Genomic DNA, 16,234 nt, shown 5'->3' with positions numbered 1-16,234 from the left:
TGCTGTCCAAAAACACTGAAGACAGCAGAATGATAAGAACTAATATAATCACAAGCCAAGGGGAGGTCATGTCTTCGTTGGAAAACACACCACAGTTTACAGTATAGCCTGAGTGATTGCTTTGGTATGAACTTGAATGATGTTTTCAGGAAAGATCTGCTTGGTCTGCTTTGAATTAAGTTGTGCATTGCAGATTTTAAAAAATAATTACTTGATTAAGAAGATTGGCCATTTTTTTAATACTTAGAAGTAGTTTTTTTCTTTCAAACAAGGACCTGACTCTAGTATGGGAGGGGTGGCAGGTCTCATTTAACACCCAGTGAGTTGGCTTATATCCCAACTGAAGAAATGAAGTCTGTTCCAGTCAGAGCACTGAGTCATGTCAGTTACAGAGAAGTATTGAACTTTGCTGACATTAAGTTATAAACTTTCATACTTATTTATATTATTCTGATGTAGTAAAAACTAGCAAGTAAAAAAATGACTTCATTATGAATCAATACCCATACGTCATTTTCAAACGTTTTTAAGTACATGTTTTAAGTATGAAATCTATCAAATCTGTGAACATATTACATGTTTGTGTTGCTCAAATACAGTGTGGTGTAAATGCTGACCTCTACTTTAAGAAAACATATCAAGATACTTTCAGCAGTAAAACTGTTTGCTCTCAGCTTTATCTCCAATTGAAATCTACTAGGTAATGACATGGCAAAGCATGAACCTTACTCTACATGTGAGTTCTTGAGAAATCAGACAGTACAGGGGCTGTGTGCTCCGTGGGCGCTGCCTGGAATCGTACCCACTGTGGTTAGCCAAACTGCGGCACCACTCCACCTCACTTGACAGAATGATAAATGCCCAGCTCTACAGTGTTGGATGCCAGAAAACATTTTTCAAATCCTCCTATGATTTTGTTATGATCTCTTCATAACTCTCATCCCTTTAAAATGATTGTTGTGCTTTAGATTTCTCACAGTGAGTGACAAGAAGACCTGAGAGTATTCAAATTGGATTGTATTGCCTGGTTGGACCTTCTTAGTATGTTCTTTGAGATTAGATTCACTCACTTGCACAGCATTTCTTTCTTATTTTTCACTGTCATTTTCGCATATATTCAAGCACAAATTCAGCTCGGTGTCTTGTCTAAAGACATTTGACACAAACAATTTTAAGTGTGTTTTTTTTTTTTACATTGCAGAAATCACCAACATAGCCAAGACCTGCAATCCTAAAGTTACAAGCACATCAAGCTAAAATACTCTCGCCGTTAAATTCTGTCTTTAACGACATGCTGCGGACTTCAACTGTGCCTTGACTATCTTGATTTGAATGTAAAATAAGTAATGTTAAGAATTACGAGCTAAGTAAAAAAGAAGTGTGAAGATGGTATCTTACACAATTTAGTCTTGAATGGTGCACTATTTTCTAAATAGGAACAATAAGACTTTAGAATGTTGGTTTGATGAGGAGTTTTTCAGTGTACCATTATTTCCTTGTAAGAGACACAAAGCCTGTTTGCACCTGTTATTAAAATGCATTCTGGGTAATCCATTCACAAGTGGACAGTTCTACGTGTAGGTGTGTATATATTAGGTAGGTAGACATATTATTATGTATTATGTATTCAGATAAGCTTAGAGGTGTTATGGGACACATGTTTATAAGGTCCACATATATACTGATGTGAAAGCTATTGACATGAATCAGGTTTATCTGAAATGTGGTCATATCTGAATCTTAAAAAAATATTTTTTAAGATAGATTTTGCAGAAAAATTATTATTAGAATTAGCTGTGATTTGAAGTTCAGAGGATCAATGTGTTTTTTTTGTTTTGGTAAACTTCTTTTATTCATCCGCAGGATCTCCTGGCTCGAGAAGAGGAACTTACAGCCAAGGTAGACGTCCAATTAGATCTCTTTGTGTCAACCGAGTATTTGTACTTTTCAGTTGCATCTTATTCACATTCTTTTGTTGTTATTTGCCACCTGACCAGTGTAACTATACTAAGTGAAAATATTGGACTTGTTATAGTATGTAAGAGTTGAATTATGTTGCCCTGTGTCTACTAAATTATGTGTTTTAGCACTGTAATGGAACCAGCTTTATGAGGCTGTCTGATTGCTACAATGACAGTAATTCCAACACAACAACGCAAAATATTATAATGTCATTTAATAAGCTAAATTAAAGTTTAAAAAAATGGTAGGAATTAAGAGGGTAAGTAGCAGCCAAGTCCTGCTAATTAAATGTGCTTGATTAATTGATCACCAACAAGTGTGAGTTCTTCAATAGAAGCAGAAGTTTTGGCAGTTTGTTGGTCTGGAACATTCAGGTGTGTGTTAGCACAATGGCAAGAAAGACAGATATCAGCAATAATCTTAGAGAAGCAATTGTTGCTGCCCATCTCATTTTGATGCATAGATGCCAAGTGCAACATATCTCTTTGTCTACTCTTCAGTCAGTTTAGAGCTGAATTACTCTTGTATTTGTATTTCAGGACAGTCGATCAAAATGTTCATCCGCGGGCGACCCATAACCATGTACATCCCCTCTAACATCCACAACTATGAAGACCTAAAGATGGAGCCCCCCGCTGAGAGACTGGAGCTGGACTGGGTGTATCCTTTCTGATTGCTATAGTATTATTCACAGTCATGTGGTCATATTTATGAGGGCTGTGTTACATTCAGACACTGCTATTTAAAGGATTCAAGTTACACATTGATACACATTCATAACGTACACACATAAGATGCACATTCATAACATACACACACACATAAGATGCACATTCATAACATACACACATAAGATGCACATTCATAACATGCACACATAAGATGCACATTCATAACACGCACACATAAGATAAACATTCATAACATGCACACATAAGATGCACATTCATAACATACACACATAAGATGCACATTCATAACATACACACATAAGATGCACATTCATAACATACACACATAAGATGCACATTCATAACATACACACATAAGATGCACATTCATAACATACACACATAAGATGCACATTCATAACATACACACATAAGATGCACATTCATAACATACACACATAAGATGCACATTCATAACATACACACATAAGATGCACATTCATAACATACACACATAAGATGCACATTCATAACATACACACATAAGATGCACATTCATAACATACACACATAAGATGCACATTCATAACATACACACATAAGATGCACATTCATAACATACACACATAAGATGCACATTCATAACATACACACATAAGATGCACATTCATAACATACACACATAAGATGCACATTCATAACATGCACACATAAGATGCACATTCATAACGTACACACACACATAAGATGCACATTCATAACATACACACATAAGATGCACATTCATAACATACACACATAAGATGCACATTCATAACATACACACATAAGATGCACATTCATAACATGCACACATAAGATGCACATTCATAACATACACACATAAGATGCACATTCATAACATACACACATAAGATGCACATTCATAACATGCACACATAAGATGCACATTCATAACACGCACACATAAGATAAACATTCATAACACGCACACATAAGATGCACATTCATAACACGCACACATAAGATGCACATTCATAACATACACACATAAGATGCACATTCATAACATACACACACACATAAGATGCACATTCATAACATACACACATAAGATGCACATTCATAACATACACACATAAGATGCACATTCATAACATACATACACACATAAGATGCACATTCATAACATACACACATAAGATGCACATTCATAACATACACACATAAGATGCACATTCATAACATACACACATAAGATGCACATTCATAACATACACACACACATAAGATGCACATTCATAACATACACACATAAGATGCACATTCATAACATACACACATAAGATGCACATTCATAACATACACACATAAGATGCACATTCATAACATACACACATAAGATGCACATTCATAACATACACACACACATAAGATGCACATTCATAACATACACACATAAGATGCACATTCATAACATACACACACACATAAGATGCACATTCATAACATACACACATAAGATGCACATTCATAACATACACACACACATAAGATGCACATTCATAACATACACACATAAGATGCACATTCATAACATACACACACACATAAGATGCACATTCATAACATGCACACATAAGATGCACATTCATAACATACACACATAAGATGCACATTCATAACATACACACATAAGATGCACATTCATAACATACACACATAAGATGCACATTCATAACATACACACATAAGATGCACATTCATAACACACACACATAAGATGCACATTCATAACATACACACATAAGATGCACATTCATAACATACACACATAAGATGCACATTCATAACATACACACATAAGATGCACATTCATAACATACACACATAAGATGCACATTCATAACATACACACATAAGATGCACATTCATAACATACACACATAAGATGCACATTCATAACATACACACATAAGATGCACATTCATAACATACACACATAAGATGCACATTCATAACATACACACATAAGATGCACATTCATAACACACACACACATAAGATGCACATTCATAACATACACACACACATAAGATGCACATTCATAACACGCACACATAAGATGCACATTCATAACACGCACACATAAGATGCACATTCATAACACGCACACATAAGATGCACATTCATAACACGCACACATAAGATGCACATTCATAACATGCACACATAAGATGCACATTCATAACATACACACATAAGATGCACATTCATAACATGCACACATAAGATGCACATTCATAACATACACACATAAGATGCACATTCATAACATACACACATAAGATGCACATTCATAACATACACACATAAGATGCACATTCATAACATACACACATAAGATGCACATTCATAACATACACACATAAGATGCACATTCATAACATACACACATAAGATGCACATTCATAACATGCACACATAAGATGCACATTCATAACACACACACACACATAAGATGCACATTCATAACATACACACACACACACATAAGATGCACATTCATAACACGCACACATAAGATGCACATTCATAACACGCACACATAAGATGCACATTCATAACATGCACACATAAGATGCACATTCATAACATACACACATAAGATGCACATTCATAACATGCACACATAAGATGCACATTCATAACATACACACATAAGATGCACATTCATAACATACACACACACATAAGATGCACATTCATAACATACACACACACATAAGATGCACATTCATAACATGCACACATAAGATGCACATTCATAACATACACACATAAGATGCACATTCATAACATACACACATAAGATGCACATTCATAACATACACACATAAGATGCACATTCATAACACACACACATAAGATGCACATTCATAACATACACACATAAGATGCACATTCATAACATACACACACACATAAGATGCACATTCATAACATACACACATAAGATGCACATTCATAACATACACACATAAGATGCACATTCATAACATACACACACACATAAGATGCACATTCATAACATACACACATAAGATGCACATTCATAACATACACACACACATAAGATGCACATTCATAACATGCACACATAAGATGCACATTCATAACATACACACATAAGATGCACATTCATAACATACACACATAAGATGCACATTCATAACATACACACATAAGATGCACATTCATAACATACACACATAAAATGCACATTCATAACATACACACATAAGATGCACATTCATAACATGCACACATAAGATGCACATTCATAACATACACACATAAGATGCACATTCATAACATACACACATAAGATGCACATTCATAACATACACACATAAGATGCACATTCATAACATACACACATAAGATGCACATTCATAACATACACACATAAGATGCACATTCATAACACGCACACATAAGATGCACATTCATAACATGCACACATAAGATGCACATTCATAACATACACACATAAGATGCACATTCATAACATACACACATAAGATGCACATTCATAACATACACACATAAGATGCACATTCATAACATACACACATAAGATGCACATTCATAACATACACACATAAGATGCACATTCATAACATACACACATAAGATGCACATTCATAACATGCACACATAAGATGCACATTCATAACGTACACACATAAGATGCACATTCATAACGTACACACATAAGATGCACATTCATAACGTACACACATAAGATGCACATTCATAACATACACACATAAGATGCACATTCATAACACACACACATAAGATGCACATTCATAACATACACACACACATAAGATGCACATTCATAACATGCACACATAAGATGCACATTCATAACATACACACACACATAAGATGCACATTCATAACATACACACATAAGATGCACATTCATAACATGCACACGTAAGATGCACATTCATAACATGCACACATAAGATGCACATTCATAACATACACACATAAGATGCACATTCATAACATACACACATAAGATGCACATTCATAACATACACACATAAGATGCACATTCATAACATACACACATAAGATGCACATTCATAACATACACACATAAGATGCACATTCATAACATACACACATAAGATGCACATTCATAACATACACACATAAGATGCACATTCATAACATACACACATAAGATGCACATTCATAACATACACACATAAGATGCACATTCATAACATACACACATAAGATGCACATTCATAACATACACACATAAGATGCACATTCATAACATACACACATAAGATGCACATTCATAACATACACACATAAGATGCACATTCATAACACACACACATAAGATGCACATTCATAACATACACACACACATAAGATGCACATTCATAACATGCACACATAAGATGCACATTCATAACATACACACACACATAAGATGCACATTCATAACATACACACATAAGATGCACATTCATAACATGCACACGTAAGATGCACATTCATAACATGCACACATAAGATGCACATTCATAACATACACACATAAGATGCACATTCATAACATACACACATAAGATGCACATTCATAACATACACACATAAGATGCACATTCATAACATACACACATAAGATGCACATTCATAACATACACACATAAGATGCACATTCATAACATACACACATAAGATGCACATTCATAACATACACACATAAGATGCACATTCATAACATACACACATAAGATGCACATTCATAACATACACACATAAGATGCACATTCATAACATGCACACATAAGATGCACATTCATAACATACACACATAAGATGCACATTCATAACATACACACATAAGATGCACATTCATAACATACACACATAAGATGCACATTCATAACATACACACATAAGATGCACATTCATAACATACACACATAAGATGCACATTCATAACATACACACATAAGATGCACATTCATAACATGCACACATAAGATGCACATTCATAACATGCACACATAAGATGCACATTCATAACATACACACATAAGATGCACATTCATAACACACACACACACATAAGATGCACATTCATAACATACACACATAAGATGTACATTCATAACATACACACATAAGATGCACATTCATAACATACACACATAAGATGCACATTCATAACATGCACACATAAGATGCACATTCATAACACACACACACACATAAGATGCACATTCATAACATGCACACATAAGATGCACATTCATAACGTACACACATAAGATGCACATTCATAACATACACACATAAGATGCACATTCATAACACACACACATAAGATGCACATTCATAACATACACACACACATAAGATGCACATTCATAACATGCACACATAAGATGCACATTCATAACATACACACACACATAAGATGCACATTCATAACATACACACATAAGATGCACATTCATAACATGCACACGTAAGATGCACATTCATAACATGCACACATAAGATGCACATTCATAACATACACACATAAGATGCACATTCATAACATACACACACACATAAGATGCACATTCATAACATACACACATAAGATGCACATTCATAACATACACACATAAGATGCACATTCATAACATACACACATAAGATGCACATTCATAACATACACACATAAGATGCACATTCATAACATACACACATAAGATGCACATTCATAACATACACACATAAGATGCACATTCATAACATACACACATAAGATGCACATTCATAACATGCACACATAAGATGCACATTCATAACATACACACATAAGATGCACATTCATAACATACACACATAAGATGCACATTCATAACATACACACATAAGATGCACATTCATAACATACACACATAAGATGCACATTCATAACATACACACATAAGATGCACATTCATAACATACACACATAAGATGCACATTCATAACATGCACACATAAGATGCACATTCATAACATGCACACATAAGATGCACATTCATAACATACACACATAAGATGCACATTCATAACACACACACACACATAAGATGCACATTCATAACATACACACATAAGATGTACATTCATAACATACACACATAAGATGCACATTCATAACATACACACATAAGATGCACATTCATAACATGCACACATAAGATGCACATTCATAACACACACACACACATAAGATGCACATTCATAACATGCACACATAAGATGCACATTCATAACATACACACATAAGATGCACATTCATAACATACACACATAAGATGCACATTCATAACATACACACATAAGATGCACATTCATAACATACACACATAAGATGCACATTCATAACATACACACATAAGATGCACATTCATAACATACACACATAAGATGCACATTCATAACATACACACACACATAAGATGCACATTCATAACATACACACATAAGATGCACATTCATAACATACACACATAAGATGCACATTCATAACATACACACATAAGATGCACATTCATAACATACACACATAAGATGCACATTCATAACATACACACATAAGATGCACATTCATAACATACACACATAAGATGCACATTCATAACATACACACATAAGATGCACATTCATAACATACACACATAAGATGCACATTCATAACATACACACACACATAAGATGCACATTCATAACATACACACATAAGATGCACATTCATAACACACACACACATAAGATGCACATTCATAACACACACACACATAAGATGCACATTCATAACATACACACATAAGATGCACATTCATAACATACACACATAAGATGCACATTCATAACATGCACACATAAGATGCACATTCATAACATACACACATAAGATGCACATTCATAACATACACACATAAGATGCACATTCATAACATGCACACATAAGATGCACATTCATAACATACACACATAAGATGCACATTCATAACATACACACATAAGATGCACATTCATAACGTACACACATAAGATGCACATTCATAACGTACACACACACATAAGATGCACATTCATAACATACACACATAAGATGCACATTCATAACATACACACACACATAAGATGCACATTCATAACATACACACACACATAAGATGCACATTCATAACATACACACACACATAAGATGCACATTCATAACATACACACACACATAAGATGCACATTCATAACATACACACACACATAAGATGCACATTCATAACATACACACATAAGATGCACATTCATAACATGCACACATAAGATGCACATTCATAACATACACACATAAGATGCACATTCATAACATACATACACACATAAGATGCACATTCATAACATACACACATAAGATGCACATTCATAACATACACACACACATAAGATGCACATTCATAACATACACACATAAGATGCACATTCATAACATACACACATAAGATGCACATTCATAACATACACACACACATAAGATGCACATTCATTGGAAAGAAATGTTAAACAAGCCAGAATATTAACGTTAATGTTTTTTGATTAACCTTGACCCGTTATGCTAGTTATGGTTACCGGGGACGGGACTGCCGGGCCAATTTGTACTTCCTTCCTACTGGCGAGGCGGTGTACTTCATTGCCTGCGTTATTGTGCTTTATCATATCAACAACCGCACACAACGTCACTATCGCAAACACACAGACTGTGTTCGCTGGTAAGCAAAGTAAATGAACTGCATCTACTGAGTTGATTAAATTCAACTAAAAACTTTTTAATGATGTGCATCTTTTGACATTGATCAAGTATACATTTTAAATAAATGTAAAGATTACTTGTGCCACAATAATCAATAGCCACAGACTCTGTGGAAATTACCGATTGATGGATATCTCACTTAAACTTTCAAACAGGAGTCAATTCTTGTGTAAACTTTACAAATTAGGAGCTGTTAGAAATAATGTATATATTTACAGTTTTTGTGCACCGACGATGACAGAATGGAATGGTTCTGTACATTTTAGTGCTTAGAAAATATTTAAATGATTAGTTTGTGGGCTGCACGGTGGTGTGGTGCTTAGCACCGTCGTCTCACAGTGAGTGGGTTCCAGGTTTAACTCCCGGCTGGGGCCTTTCTGTGTGGAGTTGGCATGTTCTTTCCGTGTGTACTCCGGCTTCTTCCCACCATCCAAAAACATGACATATCATAATATTTTATTCTTTAATACTAAACTTTTCCTTGTCTGAAGCTTAGCCACAGGCTGAAATTCACGGAGATTGTTAAAAAACCTCAGCACCACTGGCAGGAATGCTGAAGAACCATTACAGCCAGCCAGAAGGGTTTATATTGTTATAAGAATGTGGCTCCATGTGTCCAAGGCCACCTTTGAATGTGGTCTTAAATATCATATCTCTGTGTTCTCTACATGCCACTGACTGCTTGTGAGCACACTGTGCAGTATGAATGTTAATACTAGTTGAAAATATCTTGAAGAAGTCAGTCATTGTAGCTTTTTCATTAGTTTTTCTCATCCATATTAAATCCAATTCAATTCCGATTCGATTAAAAAAAAAAAAAGCAATTAAAGGCACACAGGGTAGCTGTAGGGTAGTAGGGTAGGGTTTTAACCCAAATACAAGTTCAAGATAAATATACTGCAAATGAATGAAATGAAAAGGTGATGATAAAATATTGTAGCTATTGACAAATTTTAAACTATTAGATATTGACGGATGTACAAATTGCAGTCAATAGAGTGTTGGAGTGGAATGTTAAGTAGGCGGGTATGAGATTAAGATTAAGATCACTTTTATTGTCATGTAGTCATTGTCACACGAAATACACAAAATGACTCCCATTTGATCCATCCAGGTTGGCACCTGTTAAACACAAATGCACATGCACAGGGTCACACACTCATGGAGACCATACACTAGCGTGGTGGGCAGCCATTCACAGCAGAGGAGCATGGGGGTACGATGCCTTGCTCAAGGGCACCTCGGCCATGGCAAGGAGGTGGGCTGCTACCCCTCAAGCTGTCAGTTCACCAATCTTTTGAACAGTGAGAGTGGGAATCAAACTGCCAACCTTCAGGTCATTGGACGACCCACTATCACCACTGTTCTAAGCAGTGTGTGAGGTGGAGTGACGTGTGTCTGTGGGAGATTTGATGTCAAATGACTCAGAATGTATCATCATTTTTTGTTGTCTTCCGCAAACAAATTTTCATGTATGAATGCTTTTGGTGCGTTGGGGCAGAATTATGTGAGGATAGAATAATGGCAGAGCTTTCCAGCTATTTATAACTTGTGAGAAACTGTCCCAAAATATGTGCCACGTTGTTTTACTGACACGTTCGTAAATCTGAGGGAACGTATCTAGAAATGAGTCAAGACTTTCTTGGCTAGTCAAAACTTTGACTTCAGCTTTAAATGAAATCAAAGAAACAAAATTTTGTTTGAAATAGTTTTAATTAGTTATAACCCTCTGAAATCTACTGAAACAAAAACAAGCTTAAAACTTGTTTAGACAATGATAGCAGATTAGACCTATTCTAAGATATTACCTTGCTGGTAGTCCTGATGCACTACCTTCTTAAGTAAGGAAGTTTGAACTCCTTACTAGGTTTTGTATTGATGTTCGACACAAACACAGTACTAGATAAGATATTGTATAGTTGATGAGTATTCTCTAAAATATGGATTTAAACCACTTCAATCTCAAGAAAGGAAAAAGCAACACAGTGGTCAAAAACAGATGTGTTTTGATGTCTTTTTCAACAGCATTAGATTGCGTAAAGAATGCTTTATGGCAAGCCAAAGTTTTTTTTTAGTTAGGACAGTGATGTTGCAATGCCTCAAACATCATTTTCCCTCAGTGGCAGAGTCTCAGATATTTTGGTTGCATCTCAGAGCTTCTAAAACACATTTGCAGAGAGAAATATGTAAATGACTACTTAGAAGCTAAAGATTGCAGTGTTTTTAACAGGAATTTGTTTATTAGTCCATGATGGACTTTATCAGACTAATGCAAATATCACTTAAAATGAGGACTGATAATGCTTCAAGTCTGCCAAAAGCTTTTTCCAAGAGGATGATTTAAAAAAGGTTTCATTTAAAATAACTTGTTTCTCTTCGATAGGGGTTAAGTGTGTATAATTGCAAAAATTCCAGAAATGTTCATATAACATGAATATGAATAAAGCTGAATCTGCATTTAACTTAGGTATTTTAGATGGACTGCAAGTAGAGAGACAAAAATTAACATCCAAAAGTATCTCTACACTATTTAACTGGCAAACCATGTGTGTCTTTTTGTCATAGTGGATACCATCCCATACCCTCATGTGTTTCCAGAGGACAATATATTCTTAACAGATTTTTTCCCCAAAAAATCCTTGTACAACCCCTGTTTGTTATAGAGTTAAACTATCTGTCTTTCTGCAGTCTCACACTTCATCCTGACAAGGTTCGAGTGGCATCTGGCCAGACAGCAGGTGTGGATAAAGATGGCAAGGTGAATACTGCTGTTAAATCAATCTCACATGTTTGAATCTACCACAGTAGCCTTGTAGACATAACATTTATAGCATGTACAGCATAACTTTACACTTCAAGTACAGCTTATGCCAATATCACTCAAGTGAGACATCTTTCTGACTGTTAACCCATGTTCAGACATACAGTTTAAAGAAAATTGTCCATTAATTATAATACATTTCACTTTGATTAAGGAATGAAAAGTTAATCAAGCATTCTTCTGCAGATAAATGTAAGTGGTGTATTTTGTATAATTTCTGTTCTAGCCTCTGCAGCCATGTGTTCACATCTGGGACTCCAGCACCCTGGTCACACTACAGCAGATCGGCCTGGGAACCTTCCAAAGAGGAGTAGGATCGGTGGCATTTTCCTTTGCTGTGAGTTGATTGCAATGAACAATATTGTAAATGATTATTTATACCAGTTCTCACATGTGTACTGTTTTTCATAAATCTAGTGGCACCTCAATGTTTTGGTGTCATGTGTTAATTATCCCCCGGTGCTTGTCTGTAACATTTTGAGACCGAAGTCTTAAAAGGGATGTGGTAACATGTATATGAATCTCTTTCAACATGTTACAATTACAAGTAAATTAAAGTTAATCTGACTCATCATTGTTCAGTGAAATCCAACAATTTGTGATATTAAATAAATGGCTACACAACTTTTCTCTACCATATTTTCAGCTATGATAATTAGCTGCAGTACTGAGAAGATTTTTTCTCATCATTTGAGATTATTGAACTTGAACAAAACTTTTAGAGCTGTAGCTAAAATTTCTGCCTTCTGTCTGACAATATTTCAACTTCTCACACATTACAATGGTGCGCTAAAGATCTCAACATTGACCAGAAGAAAATAAAGAGCCATATGTAAAAAACTAAATTTTTGACAAACCAGATGGCAAAAAAAAAATTTAAACCAATAAAGCAAGCAATAAAACAAGCAATAAAACAAGCAATAAAACAAACTACTGAGAATAACTATGAAGAAATCGACAAGGATCTGACAAGTAATTAGATTAACCAAGCGGAATATATACTGAGAGGGACAAATGAGGAAGTAATTGCAGAACAGAACAGGATTCTAAAACGCAATACAAAGTAAGAGCTCAAACAAAATACCGACAAAGAACAGACAGCAACCAAGGAACTAAGAAATAAATAAACCATAGAAACCCAAATTACTGGGGGGGGGCGGCTGTAGCTGTAGCTCAGGAGGAAGAGCAGTCGCCACCAATCAGAGGGTCGGTGGTTCGACTCTGGCTTCCCCCAGGATACATGTCGGAGCGTCCTTGGACACTGAACCCCACGTTGCCCCCCCAGTGTATCACTGGGGTATGAATGTGTGTGAATGATTAGAAAAAGCACGTAGTTAAGTAGTTAAGACGTGCTGTATGAGTGTGTGTGAGTGGGTGAATGCGGCATGTAGTGAAGCGCTTTGAGTGGTCAGTTAGACTAGAAAAGCGCTGTACAAGTACAAGTCCATTTACCTTCAAAGGACATGAAAATCAAAACACAAAAAGCCATGGATCACGACAGGGCCACCGGTGCAAAAGCTCTGTCTCCTTTAGTTCCCAGCCTTGTATGATTTACAGTCGTCGGGCCCTGATCACACGACCTCAGGAACCTGCTGTAGACGTATGGATGTAAACGTTATCTAATGTACCCTGGCCTGTCCATGCAAAGCTTTAAAAGTCAAAACAAGTATCTTAAAGTGGACTCTGAAATTGATGGGGAGCCACTGCTACTAAGTTTGCAACAGCATGACATGCGAGTACTTAGAGGACCTCGTTAGAAGCGTTGCAGCAAAATTCCGAGCAACCTGTAGTTCCCTGTAGTTTGCTTAGAGAAGCGAACAAAGAATCACAATAATATGGAAGTCATGAAATAAATGCATGAATAACAATAACTTCTGAATAACTTCAGAGCGTGACACAATCGTACTATATTTCCAAACGTGCTCTAGATCTTCTGAAGAGAGAGCAGATGAAACAGAAACAATAAAGGGCCTAAGCAGAAACTTGTGGTGCACTTTAGGCAAGAAACTCTTAGTTTGTAAACTATAACTATCCAGTTTACCTGCTTCTCTCTCAATGATGACAACCATGACTATAATGTAGCAAATATTAAAAATTAATGGTTGAATCTATTCTCAAAGAAGAGCTCATTACTTTGAGTAATAGCAGGCAAAGGAATTTTATATTACTTAAACTATCATGAAATGATAGATAATGCCCTTTAAACATGTGCCATAAGTCTATGCCATTTAGATTTAGGAGAATATTGGCCTCTTGATGTCTTCAAGCCATGGTGCTTATTTAAAACACTTATTGAACTTATTGAGGAGGAATGTACAATGTATGTGTGAGTTACTGACTCCTCCTCCTACATGGTGAAATAGTGAAATTTGCCAGCCAACCACAGACCAAAACTTCATTTAGATTTAAGAAATATCACGTCTCATCGAAACTCTTATTAATAATAATGATAATACATTTTATTTGTTAGGCGCCTTTCATGGCACTCAAGGTCGCCGTACAACAATCAAAATATAAAACACAATTTAAACAACAGACAACAGCAGAGTTTGCAGCAGAACAAAAAGACTTGATATTACAGGTCAAATGCCGGTCTAAATAAGTGGGTTTTGAGATCAGTCTTAAAAACTGAAACTGAGTCAATATTCCTGATGTCAGGGGGCAGGGAGTTCCAGAGAGGGGGCAGAGCGGCTGAAGGCTCTGAACCACATGGTGGACAGACGTGCTGGGGGGACAGTCAGGCTGATGGAGGAAGCAGATCTGAGAGACCGGGTGGGGGTACTGATGCATAGGAGGGCAGAGAGGTATGGGGGGGTGATTGTTATGGATGGCCTTAAATGTCAAGAGGAGGATTTTGAAGTTGATACGGTGTTTGATGGG

The 16,234-nt window shown here is 35.8% G+C and overlaps 1 protein-coding gene across 3 annotated transcripts in view; it reads left to right on the top strand.

Annotated features, from left to right (window-relative positions):
• The window catches only part of eml3 (EMAP like 3), a 74,887-nt gene that overhangs the window by 42,411 nt on the left and 16,242 nt on the right, over positions 1 to 16,234 (top strand). For all 3 annotated transcript variants that reach the window (XM_072375798.1, XM_072375799.1, XM_072375800.1), the window contains 5 exons: positions 1,864 to 1,899; positions 2,502 to 2,622; positions 10,343 to 10,492; positions 13,222 to 13,291; positions 13,581 to 13,691. In XM_072375798.1, coding sequence (XP_072231899.1) covers positions 1,864 to 1,899; positions 2,502 to 2,622; positions 10,343 to 10,492; positions 13,222 to 13,291; positions 13,581 to 13,691 — 488 coding nt within the window. The remainder of the gene's footprint in view (positions 1 to 1,863; positions 1,900 to 2,501; positions 2,623 to 10,342; positions 10,493 to 13,221; positions 13,292 to 13,580; positions 13,692 to 16,234) is intronic.

The sequence above is a fragment of the Leuresthes tenuis genome, unplaced genomic scaffold, assembly GCF_036924035.1.
Source record: "Leuresthes tenuis unplaced genomic scaffold, fLeuTen1.0.hap1 SCAF_22, whole genome shotgun sequence".
In the NCBI taxonomy this organism is placed as follows: Eukaryota; Metazoa; Chordata; class Actinopteri; order Atheriniformes; family Atherinopsidae; genus Leuresthes; species Leuresthes tenuis.
The sequence above is the reverse complement of the archived record's forward strand: the minus strand, read 5'-3'. Positions and strand labels throughout refer to the sequence as shown.